Source organism: Sebastes fasciatus, chromosome 6, assembly GCF_043250625.1.
Source record: "Sebastes fasciatus isolate fSebFas1 chromosome 6, fSebFas1.pri, whole genome shotgun sequence".
NCBI classification, from domain to species: Eukaryota; Metazoa; Chordata; class Actinopteri; order Perciformes; family Sebastidae; genus Sebastes; species Sebastes fasciatus.
The window spans coordinates 17990302-18008884 of NC_133800.1; the positions used below are offsets into that span (position 1 = coordinate 17990302).

At 40.6% G+C, this 18583-nt stretch overlaps 1 protein-coding gene and 1 long non-coding RNA gene across 2 annotated transcripts in view; both read left to right on the forward strand.

The window, feature by feature from the left end:
• The first annotated feature begins 215 nt into the window (after positions 1 to 215).
• On the forward strand, positions 216 to 1278 carry LOC141770192 (uncharacterized). The gene is made up of 3 exons (XR_012594454.1): positions 216 to 293; positions 404 to 463; positions 560 to 1278. It is a non-coding gene; the product is annotated as an uncharacterized LOC141770192 (long non-coding RNA).
• A 1019-nt stretch (positions 1279 to 2297) lies between these two features.
• The window catches only part of pip5k1bb (phosphatidylinositol-4-phosphate 5-kinase, type I, beta b), a 34459-nt gene continuing 18173 nt past the window's right edge, over positions 2298 to 18583 (forward strand). Inside the window, exons 1-4 of the mRNA XM_074638197.1 lie at positions 2298 to 2523; positions 15176 to 15267; positions 15355 to 15423; positions 16167 to 16297. Coding sequence (XP_074494298.1) covers positions 15355 to 15423; positions 16167 to 16297 — 200 coding nt within the window. The 5' untranslated portion in view covers positions 2298 to 2523; positions 15176 to 15267. The remainder of the gene's footprint in view (positions 2524 to 15175; positions 15268 to 15354; positions 15424 to 16166; positions 16298 to 18583) is intronic.

An 18583-nucleotide genomic window follows, 5' to 3' on the forward strand; every position in this document is an offset into this window, starting at 1 on the left:
CTGCCTTGATTGTTGAATTAAGGAAAATTATGCTTTTGCTACTAATTCAACTTGCTCTTACTCTCCCATTCTCTTTCTTCTTGCTTTTGCTCAAGAATGAGATGTTTGTCTTTCAATTGCTAACAATCAGGTGAGATCAAAATTGTATGATGTGTTGCATTTATTGTGTATTGATACAATTGTCTTAATATAACTCTTGATTCCACAGGTGGTTCACTACTAATAGTAATACTAATAGTAGTTGCACGTTTCTGTAAAAAGAGATCAACAGCCAACAACCAACAGACAGCAAGGTAATCAATATACAATTATTGTTATTCACAAAGTTCCTTTATTCATATGTTTAGCTGTTGTGATATCATGTCACTAACATGTCCCCATGTTTAATATGAATTTGTCTCAGGGACTCTGATGTGACTGTACCCCTAAGAGAGATGCAAAGCCGTGGAGAAGCCAGTGACAGGTTAGTGGACATTGAATAGGCAGCATATACAGTACAACCCATAGTATGTGCAAATGTATATTTAAATATACTTATTCTAACTTTTTACACCTTCAGTGATACTTGCAATGGTGGTCCTTGTTCGGATGGTGGCAGCTCTCCCTCTCAACGTGACCGTGGAGCTTAAAAACTCCTGCAGCCTCATCTCTCTTCTTTTTTTCCTTCTTATGTTTTTGCTTTGTTTGATATGTCATGCTTTTGCCTTGTTTTTCTTAATTTTTTTAAATAAACATGTTATGTATGTAACAGTCTACCTTTTATTTCACTGTTGTGCAAGTCTCCACCACAAGTTACTGAATGTTATTATTATGTCCCACTCAGTATCACAGGGCTGCCTCATATCATGCAACTAAGATGTGAATATAAAGCTGTAAAAGTTTTTTAAACTACTAATATATTAGGGGGAATATAACAGGGATGTTATTGTCATACTAATTTTAGGTTTGTTGCTGAACAAACTGAAGACTTGGATGTAGATTTCCACTCTCCACATCAGATCTGCTCCCTCTACAGAGTCTTTCAAAGCACAGCTCAAGACCCACCGCTTTTCTTTGGCTTTTGAATGTACTTGAATTTTGATGACTAATTGGCCTTTTATAATGCTCATTATAACAGTCTTTTACTCATGGATTTTTATCTTGGTCTCTGTCTGTGGATGTGTGAGATTTGTTGTCTGCTCTGTTGACCTGTTTTTATCCTGCCTATGTCTGTAAAGCACTTTGGTCAGCTCATGTTGTTTTAAATGTGCTATAGAAATACATTTGACTCCAATCTCACCTTTGAAAAGCACGTCAAGACAGTTATTCAAGCCTGTTTTCCTCAATTACGAACAATCCCCAAGATAAAATCTTTTCTGTCATTCAGTGATATGGAGAAAGTCATACATGCTTTCATTTTTTCAAGACTGGATTACTGTAATTCCTTGTATTCCTGCCTCAGTCAGAAGCAACTTTCACGACTACAACATCTAGAACTCTGCTGCCAGGCTTCTAATGGGCATTAGTAAAAGGGAGCACATTACACCAGTCCTGGCATCATTGCACTGGCTTCCCCTACAATTTAGAATACATTTTAAAATTGCATTACTCACTTTTAAAGCACAACTTGGTCTGACCCCAGAATACATATTGGATCTCTTAACACCCTATACGCCTCTACGTAGTCTGAGATCATCTGATCAGCTACTTCTTGCTGTTCCCAGGTCCAATTTTGTGACAAGAGGCGATCAGGCTTTTGCTGTCAGGGCTCCTAAACTCTGGACTGCACTTCCTATAGAGATACGATCATCTAACTCGGTATCCACTTTTAAAAAACTTTTGAAAACACATTTTTTTAGGATAGCATTCCTATAAGTAGAATGGTTTAAATATATGTATGTACACATCCGTTTCTGGACGCATGTGTACATTTATACACATTTATGTATATATACTGTATATTTGTTTTATGAACTTGTCCTACCATTTTACCACTTCTATTATTATTGATATGTTCTGTGATGTTCTGTTTTAGCAGGTACCATATTTGTTTTACTCCATCTGCTGTTATTGTCTGATGTTCTGTTTTAACAGTTACAATATCTTTTACTTTATTTATCTGCTTTTATTGTCTTGTGAAGCACTTTGTAACATCTGTTTTGAGAAGTGCTATATAAATTAATGTATTATTATTATTATTATATTGACTTGACTTGACTGGAGTCCTGTTTAGCCTGCAGAGGGCATCATGGAGTCTCTCTTCATGTTAGTATCCAGTGGTGCACTGAATGGCATGGCTGTATGTAGAGAGGCAGGGCAGGGACATAGAGACACGCAGGACTTCACGCTGCTCTCAGTGGAGGAGGGACTCCTCAGTTGTACACAGTCAGCTTGTGGTGGAAACACACCACATTATGTAGCGTTTATTCCTCTTAACCGCGTTTATTTCTCTGTTGGGGATCGACTGCTGGAGGCTTTCTGTGAGGACTGCAGCAGACACTCTGAGGACAATAATATTTCTACGCAGAAGAAGAAGATTGGCTGGTAAGGTTTCTATGAGTTTGATATTTAGTGTGAAACACAAGATATCTGTTAAGATTTTGAGGTTAACTGTACTGACACAGTTAGGTTTCGTGTGCCAAAGTGTCAGTCTCCAGGTGTTGCGACCGGTGAGAAAACTGCAGGTGCGCTTAAACTGTTATAAAGGTGTTATTCTCTTTAAACAACACACCTGACTTTACAAGCTCGTCCTCTCACATAATATGTTTTGAATTATTGTCAAGGTCAGGAGGTGAGAGGTATAAGGTTTTGCTTTCTTATTTTACTATAATTAAAAAACAAATGTGAGTGAAGGCTTGGAATTAAATGTGTTGGTGGTTGAGGAGGTGGCTCATTTGGATTTCACCCTTAAACTCTACATACATGAACTGTTATTGTTTGGGGTAATAATGCCTGTAGCACAACCTGTGTAGCTGCTATAGACTGTCACTAGTGTGTGTTGTTTGCTGTGTCAACATTTACTTTTTTTCCCCCACTAAAAATAATGAGGAAGTAATTTTTTTTCAATGTGTCTGCAACTCTGTCTTGCAATTTTAGTGAGAAACTGGGAGTCTGTCTAGTTTGCTGGGAAATGAGGCATGAAGCATGTGGGAGATTGTGTAACACATTAGGAGGCAGAGGAAGAAAACCTCATGTTGATAACATAAATGTAATGGAAATCTGAAAAACTAACCTCCTTGTGTATGAGTATAGAACGAGGGTGCCCAAACTTTTCCCTTGGAGGGCCAAAACTGGAACTCAATGGAGGGCCACGGGCCAAAATTAAACACCTATTGTATTATTAAGATGCAAAATGGTACTAGGATCCCAAGTTCCCTTAATTGAATATGTTTTACATAGTTAGCCCCTTAAAACCCACCTGCTGAATATAATTGGGCTCATTTATGCATTTCCAAGACTGTTTAGGGACCCCAGTATGCAGAAATATTAAAATACACAAGTTTTAGAAAAGGCAAAAATAACGCATGTATACTGCATTCAAAAAACTGCATGTTTTCCCCAAAACGGCATAGGATTATTATAAAATGGGCATGTCTGTAAAGGGGAGACTTGTGGGTACCCATAGAACCCATTTTCAGTCACTTATCTTGAGGTCAGAGGTCAAGGGACACCTTGGCAAATGGCCATGCCAGTTTTTCCCCACCAAAATTTAGCCCAACTTTAGAGTGTTAGCCTCCTTCCAGACAAGCCAATATGACATGATTGGTACTAATGAAGTCCTTAGGTTTTCTAGTTTCATATGATGCCACTATCTTCTAACCATAAACCCGAGCCTGGTACGGCCTCCAAAAGACAGTAAAGTTGGGTCTTTTAATAAAAAAGAAGAATTGCTAACATCTGGCGGGCCAAATTAAACCTGATTTGGCCCGCCAGATGTTAGCAAATTCACTTTGGGCAGCCCTGGTATAGAATAAAGCTAATGTCAAGATCCCTTCATGGCTCAGTTTAACCTTGTGTAAGCCAAGTTTCTGAGAAACTACTGCATGTGTGCAGACATATACAGCTGCTAAATCCCTCTGGCACAATATGTGCTGTACAGGTGACAGATTTTCTGTGTTTTATTGTGTAAGTTATAGATGTTGCACTGACTGGACCAGCCTCTCATTTACTGAGCCTCACTACCTACCACATTATCACTTCTCTGTACAGTGAAGTGTTATATTCCTCCCCCTGGTAGTTGGCAGCCAGGCTGCAACAGTGAAGTAGCTTTGCCAGTCCAAAGAGTAAAAGTGATAACTGGTTTTCTTGCATGCTATGCTGGGAGATTGAGAGCTGCCCAGTGAGCAGGGGAGCTGCTTTAGCAAACTCAACAACAGCAGTGATGTCCAGTGATGGGGATCATTCAACTGTTGAGCTTGTGTTATATGGATGGATGTGTGTCTGAGGGTCGGAGGGTTTTGCTTTGTCATAATGCAGGATGAAAAGTTTTGGCGCGTTATGATGTGTTTTTCTCTCTGTTATGTGAGGCAGGTAGTTTCCGTTTTAGTTTAGGTTTACTTCCTCCATAACATCTTGAATGAGAAATGTTTCCCTTTAGAAATGACTCAGGTTTTTATTTCTGATGGAGCTTTTTCTTCAGTTCTAGACCATCTCAGCTTTAAACATCTTGTCACAGGGCATCCTAGTGGTTCGGCTGGCTGATAAGTGAATCTGCTATGTCCTAGGTCTGGTTTTGCCCTTTGACCCTTTTCATGTTATAGTCCTGTGTCTCTGCTTTCAAAGTGGCTAATAAAGCATTATATAAACATAACTTGGGATTGTTCCTCGAAATATACAGACACAGACACCTGTCACTAATTTGGATCAAAGTGTGACTTAGTGATAATTAGAGAAAAATAGTAATCATGCAAATCTGACTGGTTTCAAGCACTTTAAGGTGTGAATTATGAGCGTGTGGTTTACTTTATGAACTTCCTGTTTCTTCCTCATTTGACTTTGAGGCAGTGGAACAGGCCAGGCTCGGGCCAGGTCGGTCAGCTCGCCGCAGAGGATGTTTGAAAGGGAAAACAGCTCATGCAAATCCCCTGCTCTCTCCTTGGGACTAACACCTGAGCTCCTGCGCTGTGTTGCCTGCTGCCCTGGCACTGATATGTCGCTTGTCAGAGTGAGCAGCATCTGTGCATTATGTAATATTTTCCATCTAAGTAGCAGCACAAGTGCCACAGCACCGTAGAGCCAAAACCTTTTCACACAAATCATATTCATTCTGTGACTCTCAGCTCTTCATGGGCTTTTGCTTTGTTCGACCAGACTCTCTCTTAAATTAGTGATTAAATAAATGGGACACTAAATTGGACTGTAACTGTAAGCATTATTCAATAGCACTGATTCAAAGCAGAGGGACACATTTTTTTATGCAAACATTATCTTTCCCTGCTGTATGAGCTTCCCGTGAAGAGTAGCAGCTGTAAGGTTTAGTCTTGTGATTTTGGGTCAAAGAGCACTCTGGGTACTGTACCATGGGATCCTAGTATAGGACCAAAACATCAGGCATATGAGGCTCATTAAGACCGTTACATAAGTCAGTGCCCTGAACAGTAGTTCTCAGCTCTCTCCCACATTCCTGATAGTGGTCTGACTGACCGATGTGCCTTGTGTCCGCACACACGGGTGTGGCCCCATGTTGGGACAGTCAAGATGTTCTGATAAAAAAATGCCTCACTGTGTTGTGATAATAAAATCCGGCACCTCATAATGTTTGTGTGTGTTTACTGTGACCCCTCTCTTCCCACTACGCCCACTTTAATTCTTCTCTCGGAGGATCCTCTCTCACTCCCGTCTACAGTGTTATATTCTGGGTCGAAGTGCTAATGTGCTACGTCCCAGTTACAACGCGATGAAAGCTTTGACAAGAGTATTTGTTTTCTTTCCAGAGCTCGTCGTATCAGGTTATTCAACACCATGCCATTCTTTTCTTGTTGCTTTTCTTGCAGCTCTGTTGTAGCAACCTTTAATCAGATCACTTTAGCGAGTGACAGTGCTTTTTATTGAAGAATGAGATTTGAGATTATTTCCAGACAGATTGAAGACAATCTATAAAAACAAAATGTGTTATCCATCTTTGTGAGGACTTGGTATTAATTCCTGTATAGTAGACATCATTTGGAGTTATTGTATTTCAGTTTGATGTGATTTCACTTGTAGCAGTTGTGGGTTGTCTAACAATACAACATGCGGTTTGTTTTGCAGTTTCTGGTGGGTTAATGAGTGTTGTGTGTTAGGCTGCTTTGTTATTTCCCCAGAAAGTCAGTGCCAGGCCTGTATGGGTTGCTACTAATGATTACTTTTCTTATTGGTTAATCTAGTACAGTTTTGTACAGTCAAACCAGCAATTAAAAAAGTAAGCAACTTTTTATAATAATCCATCTATACTGAATTATTGAGGCAGATACTGATTTGAGAATCTAAAAAATCGAATAATGATGCTAATTTTTTAATATAATCAGTAAACATAAACGTTTTTAATCAAAGATTTGTGTTCAAGATGTGTACTGAGAGAAACATTATACAGGTTGAAAAATAAACTTGTCTGCAGTGGAAAATGGGGACACTGTTTGTAAATTACAAACAATTATATTTTTGATATTCCTGTCCTGCAATGTCTTTATGGCCGACACATACAGTGATACTGATACATCTGGGATAAGATAATATTGCCCGATATAGTGGCCATTTTAAATTATTGACCAGGATCTACATTTGTGATGCATTAACATGTTTGGTGTTTTTACTAGATACATACAATGATTAAATTCTCATCAAAATGGGAATTTGTTTGCTCCAAGCCTCCTCAAACTATTCATAGCAGTATGAATCAGAGCAGTGCTGAATAAGATGGTGCTTTGAAGCATAAAACCTAGACAGGTCAGTGGGCAGTTTGACCCACATACTCTATTGATCAGATGAGGTTTAGACCTCACACCTCTGTTTAGTTGTGTTGCTCTTCTACCTAAGCACAGTGTGGGCTGCTCTCTCTCTCTCTCTCTCTGTTATCTCTTTTATTGTCCTCTTTCATCGTCCAGGCTGCACTCATGTCAGCACATACCACGTACTACTGATAGCCACCAGAACTCAGTCAGGACTCAATAATCAACTGTCTTTTATCACAGTACTGTGATCACTGTTCGACCCAGATGACATCAAATCTAGCAAATTAAAGCTCCCCCACATTATTTCCCGTAACAATGGAAAGTACATAAACTGTAGGCCACTTGTAACAAGTAGGAATCTCCTTAAATTAAAGTCACCCCTTTTATGTGATTTGTTTAAATGATTCAGAAGTATTCATAAAATTGGTGAAATTAAATTTAAAAAAGCTTATAAACAGGCTCAGAGATGGTGTAGATGAAACAAAGCATGAATGTTCTTTTAATGTTAAATCCTTGAAAAAGGCCTCTACATGTAAGCTCAGCTTTTCTTGGTAGACCTAGAGTCAGCGGCCCTCCTTACAAATAGGTATTACATTGCCATTATAAGCTATCAGTGTCAGTGTTTTCGGCTTTGCTCATACTGAAAGTGAAAGAAGTCAAGTGAAAATAATTAAAGGGGCACTTCACCGATTTTACACATGGAGATCAGCTTCCTGCTCATGCAGAGTGCAAACTGAAAGAACACAACATTTGTGTAATGTCCTCTATGGCTCTTGAGGAGCTGTAAAATATATTGTCTTGGGCTTTGAGACTACAAATTTATAATAAAATCGGCATTACAAACTGGTTATGGGAAGTTTAAAAGACTTGGACATTTACCAGGCACGGGGTCTTATTAAAATACACTATTGAGTTACATTTTGGGAATTTTAGGATTGGATGTTCAACCCATTCTGGGGACTAAAAGCCATGATATCTCAGCCCCTGTGACAGATTTCAACTATTCTTCTTTTTTAAATCAGTCTCTCAGAAGTAAAAAATCACTAAAATGCACCTTTAAGACTGAAGATACAAATTGTCAGAACAATCCTCATTCACAGCACCTTATGTAATTCTTGTTGATGTGACCTGACACATATTCATCAGCCAAAGCCATGTTTCTGCTACACTGGCTTCTCTGTTTGTGCAGAGATATGCTAATCTTGGGAAGACTGTCAACAAACACCAGTGTCAGCGTCTGTTAAAAATGCCCCTCATTTACTTCGCAGCAGGTGAATCTGGATGGAGAATTTCCCAGTATTATTGCTTTGATCTTAATGACCTCCAAAGGGGAGTTCCCCCCTCCTTGGCCCCAACAACATATCAGCAGCAGCTTTTGAGAGGAAGAAAAAATCTCCCAAAAGAGGCCTGCGACGATAATTGGCTGATAATTGTGCTCCTCTGTATAACGATTGTTGGGTTGGAGGGTTGCAGGCGGAGCGATAGGTTGGCAGCCCTGCAGGAATTCAGATTATTCTGAGGTTGTGGTGTTTGTTGTTGTTGTTGTTGTTTTGGCCCTGCTGAGCCCCCCCATGCTACCCCTCTTAGTTCCCTGCCCTGGTAATGACAGAGGCCCCCTTAGGGAACCCTTGGGTGCTATAGAGTGAGAGAGTGGGAAGGAGAGGTGACAAAATGAAAGGGTCAGAGAGGAAGACGTAGAGGGGTGGGTGAAGACAAACAAGTGGAAGAAAGGAGTTAAAGAATGCGGAAATTTGACAAATTCCACGTTTTTTCTTCTGCAGCGTGTGACCTGGGATCAATAAAGACGAGTTCTTTATCCCCTCTTACCCCCACGATTGATCACTTCTGAGTATAATAAACACAGTCAGTTGTTCCCACAGCGATATGCAGGTAATAAACCTGCCTGTCGCCCTTGTGGCTTAAAGAAGAGTAAGAGGACATTTGGACTTGAGGGCAGAGCTGAGTAAAACTATAAGCTGGGCTTGGCTATCATGGCCAAGTCTCTCTCTTCTTCTCTTCGTGTCATGTGATCATGTTTTCCATGGGCTGTGACGTTAGGAGCTGAGGCTATAGCCTGCGTATATATCGCTGGTGGTTGAATATAATTATCTTGCTGTAATAGGTCCTCGTTTCACTCTCAGAGAGTGTCGAGCTGTAGTGTATCGCTCCATCAGGGCTGCCTCTCCCTGCCTTTGTGTCTTAAGAGAACACCATCTCTGTTTTCCCTCCATATACTCATCTCTATGTTTCTCTCAGCCCCCCTCCATTCCCTCCGTTGGATCATGTGACTCTCTGGACACAGTGGGTGACCTCCTCCTCACTGCTTTTCATGCAGAGTGGAACTAGAGTGAGACGCTCTCTGAATTACAAACACACAGGCCGAGTCCTCTCCCTGGGTTTCTTATATTCATGTAAATTCAACTAAATATATTAATTCTCTTGCTCTATATGGTGTGATGTGTACTTGTGTTTGCATTGATACAGTCATTTTTTTTCCTTTTTCTGTCCTGCTGAGAAAATTGCGTTGCTTTGACTAAACCTTGACGTGGTCTTGTTGCACGTTGTTATTAAATCACGAGGGGAAGCACGCAACTAAATATTTCAAAACTATCACACCTTTTGTTCTCTATCTTTGTTCCTCTCTCCCATTGTTTTCCTCTTCTGTCTTTTTCATTCCCTCCATCTGTCTAGCTCGTTTTTTTTCTTTTCACGTCAACTCTGAAAGGTCATAGCGCTCTGTAGGTGCAGTCCCTCTCTCCCTCCCACGTATTGTTTATCTTTATTTACTGTTGCCAAAAGGTCAAATACTGTCAATAGTTAAAATGTGCATTTAGTTGGTGATAGTTGCCTGGCCAGTGGTATATCTCACACTTGTACACTGTTGAGCCCACTACAAGTATTCAGGTTTATGTTGTGCTCAGCACGCACTGCACACTCTGCACTGTATCACGATGATGCATCAGGGACAGCAGCTGCTGTCATTGTAAAGAGCTCCATCTCTTTGCACTTATGTTATGCTTCTCCTTGCAGCATCATGCAGTTAAGACGTCACTGTATTTTTAGCCACGCTAGCTCTGTTGGCGGGTACTGCTGGATGGATGTCACTTTCACAACAAGATGCAGCTGAAACTTGTCACCAAAGTGCCAAAATACTGTAGCATACTAACGGGATAACGACACACTGGATGTTACACGCTAAGCATTAGTATAAACCCTTTTGATTTAGGCAACAACATAGTCTTTTCATTTGGCGCTGCCCTTTAGTCAAACTTACATTTTTGCCCTACTAGTAATATCATTAGAAGTTGTTTCCACATTGTTATTTGAACCAATCAAACCAGTTTGGCTACTGATTGTTTGTCTTGTTTATATGTATATACATATAGTCTCCACACTCACTCACACACACAGGCAGCTCTGCAGTGCTGCGTAGTGCCCGGTGTACGCAGGCAGACGCTACTGTACAGCACAGCTTGTCCCTCTCACAGGGATGATGAAAACAAACAATGAAATATGGAACAGAACGCACCAAAAACAATCCAAAATAATACCTGCCTGTTGTTTTACTGCTTTATTTGGTGCGTAGACTCACCAGGGAGAGAAAACAGAGAGGGCGTGTGTGTGTGTACAGTAAAGTCTGTGTGTGGCTACATTTACAGGGACACAAAACCTGTATGTTTGTTTGCACATGTTCACGTTGACACTGTGTACATTTTATGTTCTGTTTGCTTTGTGTGTATTTATGTTTTTGTTTGGGCGGTCTATTTGATTTGGGTGGAGCCAGAGCAATGCTCCTGAATTGGTTGTTTTTATCTCTTTGACATTGATGAGCTGAGTCAGTCTCTTCTCTATCCCCCTCACTCTGTCTGCACCTCACCAAGCATTTTCTACTCCTCTGTGTGTCTCACTTTGTCTGTGAGCAAACAGCTAGGGGATAAAAATGAATGTTTTTGAGGAGTGGAGGACTACATATCATTTGTTTATGATTGTCATTTTCTGCTTGGCTTGTGGAGAGGAGCCCACACATTAGATGTTTGTTTCCCAGCCTCATGATTCATAACAGAACATGACACATTTCACAGAAGCAACTATTTTACACGGTTGGGGTAACTAAGCCAATTATGTAATCACACTGACACACCAAAGTGTTTACACAAGGCGTCAGAAAGATAGTTACTACTGCTCCACTAGGGATGGGACGATGTAGGATTTTATCACGGATCGGGATAAAAAAACACTCACAATTAGTTGGTTGTGGTGAATTTCCATTATCAGGATAATCGTGAATATCCTCACATGAGTGACTTAAAAAAGCTGTCTAACTCGCAATCATAGAGCCTGATATAAAAAATACAGGAATTATCATGTAAGAAACAACAGACTCACACAATGTTGTAAATTATATTTTAAATGTATCCTTTATTTATGCAAGGGGACCTTATTGATGACCTAATTTACGATCGTTTGATTGTTTGTTTTTCCACTAAAAACGATGTAAGGGTAAGTGAGTCCAGTATGTTTTAGTGCCATGTTAAAAGTTTAAATCATATTTTGATGATTATCGGGAGAATATTGTGAATCACAGTTATTTTGGATGATCATGACATGAAATTTCATATTGTCCCATGCCTATGATCCACACCATTCACCCTGATATACAGTACTTTTGGAAAATGTTGGGGTATTTGGTATTTCATCTGTTAGTTACACAACAACAATGCAATTGAATAAGTTTGCTGAGTTAAATGTTGCTTAGTTGGAGTTTCTGTGAGCCGTATAGTCGAGGCTCAGAGCAGTTAAGTTGATGAAGCCGATCCCCTGCAGGCCGAGCTAAGCTGACTCCCCATGCATCTTCTTGATTGTATCCATCCAAATCCAGATATCTGTGCTTATCTAACATCTCATAGTCGGGGATTGTGAAGGTCATGAAAGCCCAGCAGTACAGTCCTCAGCGCTCTGCATTGCTCTGCTATTGATTCTCCATTATGTCTCCAATCTGCTGCAGTAATCCAATAGTATCTGGGGACTGAAGCAAAGCAGAGCAAAAAGGAACCTATATGTAGCGTCTGTATCCTGGTGATAGGAACTATAGGAGCCTCCTTGACTGAATACCTCTCAGCCCTGATGTCATGATCAGATGGTTTGAAAATGGTTGTTCTCTACTGTGGAAATTACTGTTCCGCTTTTGTCACGTATTGCAAAAAAACAGGTCTCCTTATAGGAAGAGGCATATTATTGTTTATGTATCTTTTCAAAGCAAGTATGTAGCATGGCTGGTGATGCTGTCTGATTCCTGCCTTCATTAATATCAATACCCTGCCTACTGAGACCAGGGAGGGAATATTACCACAGACGTTTTGACAGTTCAGATGCATTGGATCTGCATTTTCATCATTCCAGACGGCCCATGTCTGCTCTCAGCAACGTATTTTCCTTGCCAGGACTGCTTGGCTACAGAGTAGCTATTTGACATCAACAGGGGCTGATTGGCACCCTTGGCAATATCCCTGAAACCATGGAGGAGATATGGCATGAGAGCCAGTGTTTGATCTGCACTCAAGAGTGTTTGTTTAAAAGGGTGGTAGAGTTTCTGACGAGGGCGTATGGACAAGCGGGAAGAGAGTTGTTTAGGAACAGAGAGACTGACGGAGAGAAGAGCGAAGTTTATTTATATAGCACCTTTTGAGAGCAGTAGTCACAAAGTGCTTCACAAGTAGGAAAGATAAAATGAATGAAAAGTACATTGTTGACCGAGTCTGGCTTTTGACAAAGACGCAGTTGCAGGAAGAACTGTGATGAGTTTGCCAAGAAGATTTGCAGTTGCAACACCTTTGTCTTTTACATTTTTACTAGACAGTTGTTTTGTCTGTGTACAGTATATGTGTTAGTAATAGTATATGTGTTATATGCGTGAATTCTAAGCTTGACAACTGTGGGAAATGGAAAATGTATTTTTCCTCATTCCATCAACATTTTTCTCTGAGCTACATTGTGCAGACATAGTGTTCACAGTTTTACCGTGTCGTATGAAGTCTTTATGACCTTGCTTGACTTTCACAAAGGCGCATAAACAACCCACAACTCAACCCCGTTCTAAGTGGGTTTCATTCAGATTTAGACCTTCAAGTGCAGAGTTTCCTTTTATTGATTGGTTGTACAATTTCACCCATTTGGTCCTCATCCATACCACAAAACACCCACTCTCTCTGCCAGAGGCATTGATTTGAAAAAGATGCATTTTGTATTTGTAGCTCGCAGTAATGTAATTGTGACTTACAACAAGGTATCGTTTTACATTTGTGGAAACAGTGTGTGCATGTGCTCTCTTTTTACCTTGTTATAACAAGTGTGCCGGTGGTATTCGCAATGGGAGTATATGACACACAGCTGATTATGGATGATCCATCCATCCATTTTCCTCCACATGTCCAACCATCTGTCTGCCTCCCTTTTGTTGAGAGGTGAACAACAGACCTGCTGTTGTTCACTGCAGCTGCAGGCCTCTCATGGATTGTTCTGGAAACAGTCTGTTAGAGCACCGGCTGGGTTGTGGGGTCAGGTGAGCGAGAGAGAGAGAGGTCCAAACAATCCCTTTTAACACTGACACTCAGGCCAGGACGGAGCAGGGAGCCAGACAGGCCGGCAGGCTCATTAACATTCCTCAGGTTCAGAGCACACTGCCAGTCATACAGTATAATGGCTCAGGTGGATCAGCACCTCATTGCATAGTGGTGAAGAGATATATTAATGTCTGATAACAGAGCTAAAAGCACACTTTTGTCTCAGTTCCAGTTACACAAATTCTTTTCACTCAGGATGAGTTAACACGTTTTGTGTTACCATATGTGCTTGTGTTCCTTCCTATAAGATGGGAACACAAAAAGACTGAATCATATTTTAAAGGTGATAGAGGATGCTGCATAGAACCAAACCAAAACAAATATCCGTAGTTGGGAGGTGTGCTTCCAGTCAAAGTGTTGTTGTCTCTTTGTTTATAGCAACAGAAGAGCTGGTGCACAGATAAGAACCCAGTCTGGAGATAAGAGTTTAGTGTCTGCTACATTTTTTAAATATCTGAATCAGTGTATGTGTCAACAAAGACTATTTTTAAACATGGCTACAACATATTTGATGCTTTTATTGATAGGTATTACACCCTCTTAGTTATACAGTAGTAGGAACTGGTAGCAAGCTTTTCAAAATAAAAGTGTTTCATACAGTAAGTGTATTCTCAGTGTAATAGATTCTGATTTGATGGGGATGTGATTGCTGGTGACAGAGCAGGTGACTGATGAAGCAGAAAGACATTGCACTCGTGGCTCTTAGACCTGCAGGTGCATTTACAGTACGTACATGCAGGTGAGGCGGTGAGAAGTCCAAATTTTGCCAGTATTTCTGTTAAGCCTCTACTCGTCTGTGTCCCTGTTTTTCCCACTTGCTCAGAAGACACACGTTGAGTTATGTCACAGTTTCATTGATTTGTGTCACTCTGCCTTATTTTTTTTCTGGAGAGTGAAGGAGTAAAACAGGAAGAAAGCACTTGAGAAAAAAAGTAAGGAGGGAAGGAAAGAGACTGACAGGGAGTGGTACAGTAAAATTTATGGATGAGGAAACGAGACAGCCTAGTGTTTTTGTGGCTCAGTAAGGACTTGGTTGTATTGTAAGCTGGGAGGAACCAGCAGATCGCTTTCAACCCCGGGGCTCCACTTCATTCATACACACTCTGCGGCTGTGCTTCTTTATGAGGTGTTATTTATCCAACGCACACGCACACATGGCCTGTAATATGGAAGAAATGACCTAAATAAAGAAGTCAGAGATGAGGAGGAGGATGAAGGTGCTAGTAAATGTTGCTTTCTACATCTTTTTGAAGCTACAACCGAACTGACAATACAGGATTGTATCGTTCTCCAATGTAAGACTCTAATAAGGAGAGTTGGGATGGTTACTTACTACACACGCATACATAAGCATTTCATGAGTGTCAAAGCAGAGATCTCTTGCTGGAGGCCAGTTCAGCAGTGAGAGTTTAGAAATAGACTAAATTGCCTCTGCTATCAGGCAGAGATTAACAGGAGAGTGATGGCATTAAAGTGGCCTCAAACTTATCGCAGTTAATCAAAAACTCTTCGCTGGTGGACACGTTCCATCCCGTCCTCAGCCACATCTTAACTTGGAGCAGCTTCACTTAATGAAGAGGCTGTGAGCGTTTTTTTGCCCTGGTTATTTTTTGTGTAATAATAACTCGGTTGTCTGTTCTCTTGCAGAGGGTCCCCTGGCAGATCCAAACCTCCTGATGTTAGCTGACAATCAAGAGATGTCGCCCTGATTGCTGTTTTGTCGGGCACAGCTTTTCAAAGTAAGTTTATGCTTGAAAGGTTGTGAAATTAGTACCAGTAATTTTACTTTATCACGGTTTTATTTCAGTCCTTTGTATCTCTTTCAGATGTCAACCACAACAGAAAATGGGATGGGAGGGCCTTGGAGCACGAGCAGAGAGAAAACGTACAAAAAGGTAAAAAAAAGTATGACTATTCATACAAGAGCTCAACTGTGTTTCGTTTAAATGGCCTCTTAAGACGAATGCCAACCTGCTTCCACAACATTTACTTTGAAATACCGCTGTTTAGAGCCAACAAAGTCCAAAAGGTCTGCACTTCTGAGCCTGTGAGTCACATGAGTCCTCATAAATGTCCTTCTACTGCACATAATGTCCGACCCCTGCCAGGGCCGGCTGCCAGAGATCAGTCAAGTGCTGGTCACACTTGTTTTCTTTCCTTTTTTTTTTCTTTACTTTAGACGTCACTGCTTATGGCAGCATTTCTTAAGATGTCACCATTAGAAGGTCCTACTCAATGGCTACCACTGTTCAGGTTGGGACTTAAAAGGTCTTTTTGTGGTGGCTACCTATGCAATAAAAGTAGTAGTGTGTTAATATCCCATCCTTTTTGGGGGTTTTAATATGTTAGTGTGGAATTTATTCTACAAATGTATACTAGGCTATACAAAAAACATGGATTTTAATGTCTCGATGTAGGGTCTGCTTTCATGATTTTTATGCCATAGTTTGAATTGTGAAAATATTTTTTTTATATTAAACTAGAGTCTTTTATTGACTTATAAAAAGGGCTTGAACAGAAGGCTTATCACTCTCAGGCTTGCTTATTTTTTTATTTTTCAATCATTCACATATAGCAGAGACAGTATGATATAACAGCCTGACTAATGGGATGTTTTCTCTTCTATGTTTCCATCTAGACCACGTCATCGGCCTTGAAGGGGGCCATTCAGCTCGGTATTGGCTACACAGTGGGCAACCTCACCTCCAAGCCTGACAGAGATGTGCTTATGCAAGACTTCTATGTGGTGGAGAGCGTCTTTCTGCCCAGGTCAGTGCTACGTAGCGTCGACCCACACAGACATACGTTCATACTTGCGCACACAGCTTTTAGACATCCTCTTTTTCTGAAGCAATCGTTCAACGTGTGAGATAATTGGTTTGCTCATTGTCATTAAAATAACAGCCAGACTTTTGCATAAGCTCAAGGTTATTGGTGTACAAGAGCCAGTGAATCAGAGGACTGCTTCATAAAAACAGATTATGTGGAGGTGGTAACAGGCTGTTCCTTGGCTGCGACAGTTTCCTGACTCTGCAAAGTGAATGAATGGAAAGCGACTAAAGACTAAGCTTTATGCCTGTCTGCCCGCTCAAATATTATATGTCTGGGTCTTAAAGACATTTAAAACTGTTATTAATCATGCTCAGTGGAAACTGCAGTTACTGGACATCCAGTCCAAAGAAATTATTCTGCGACCACAAACTGCCACCATCATCATTTATCAACAAAGTGAATTTTTGCCAGTCTAAGTCGTGATGCAGGGATAAAACTATTCTAGTGGATTATCCTGCCAAGAACTGTGAAATCAGCTTACTGTGTGCCTCTTACTGCCACAGTGCAAAACATATGTCAGCGTGCGGTCATCTCAGGCTGTCGTCACAATCACATCATCAGCTCAGAGAGACATTTGACATAATCCAAAACAGACCTAGGAATTCTTTGAAAGTGTGACTCGTGTATTCACACATACATCGATGCACAGTTGATGCATACTGCATCTATTTTTTCAATTAATCAGTCATCTACCATTACAAGTCAGTTAGAAAAATAGGTGAGAATTAAGCAAAATGTGTTCACTAATCGTTTTTCTATCTGCGGCCAAATACATGGATCATCCAAGATTTTTAACTCTAAAAGCTTCAAGAGGAGAATTACTATCAACCACTTTGTGGTTTACCTTTTAGATGCTGCAGCAGGATATGCAAACTCATTATGGTTTATGCAAACCAGGTCTCGGCACGCACATAGCCCTTTTACTGCTCAGCAACCAAACCCAAACAATGCTCTGGGTTTCGGTGTTAGCGATGATGAGCGTTTAAAAACCTGCTGTTGCTTTGCTGAGATAGTGCAGTACAACATATCAGTAGTTTAAAGCAAGCTTGTTATATCATCCTATGTCTGATTCTTCACCCAATGTCAAGCCTTTTCACATAATGGTGAAATAAAAGGAAAGTTGTAGTTATCTTCAGGGCTAACTTTTCACTGAGAAAGCCATCTGAAATAATAATAATAAAAAAAAGGATCAAGGTTATTAGGAAAAAAGAAAATTGCACAAGACACAACAAACAAAACATAATCAGTGGAGAGAGAAATTGACGTCTTACATAACCGTTTGCCTCTTTATTCTCTTTACTTTCTCTAAGTGTCTCTGTTCTGTTCTGTGATAGCACACAAACACAAACCCTTCTCTTTCTTTTCACTGAGTATCCTGAGAGAGTATGGAGCTTTTATTGCTTCCCTCCCTCTTCCTCCTCTTGTTGTTGCTCCTCTCTGAAGGTGTTCCCACTGTTGTTTGTCCTGTCAGTCTAGTTTTGGATGGCTGGAGATGTGGCAGATCCCTTTGACTCCCACACACACACAGTTTTTTGATCTTTCACGAGGCAGACGCACACACACACAGATGGCTCTCTGATTGCACTGAATGAAACATTTCCAGGTGATGTGTGTTGTTAAATGGTTTCCATGAGAGGCGTATATGTTACCATCACGGACTGTCAGTCATTAATGATAGATCATTGTTGTTGCCCTCACACACGCTAAACAGAGCAGTCAGATTTCATTGTAGAGTAATCACAGGTATCTTGTTACACAGCAGGGCGTCACTGTTGCCGGTATCCCATTACCGAATACAGCACCAGCAGCACAAAACAACAACACGGTCGCCTCTTTACCCAGAAACCCATCCAAGTCCTCAGAACATTAACCAGATTTAGAGGTGCCCTGGAAAACAAAACCCTTTATTAACCTACTTCTTGTAGATTTGGGGTCAGTGTGATTGAGTTCAATGAGTCTATGTGATGAAAGACTCGACGACTGATTCATGATAACCTTATCAGACGTGCTTACTCCTTTGTCGTGGTGTTCCCCTATTTTAAAACAAGGTCGTTCTTTGTCAAATCCCGTCTGACAATGTCAGGTTTCACAAAATGTAGGTTATTTTGTGTGTTTGGTGGGGTTTTTTTTATGTTCACCTTTTCCCTATTTCCCCCTCAGAGACAAGGCTCATGTGTTGTGTGTTATTGTGTAGTTTCAGTAATCAGAGACTCCTTCGGTCTC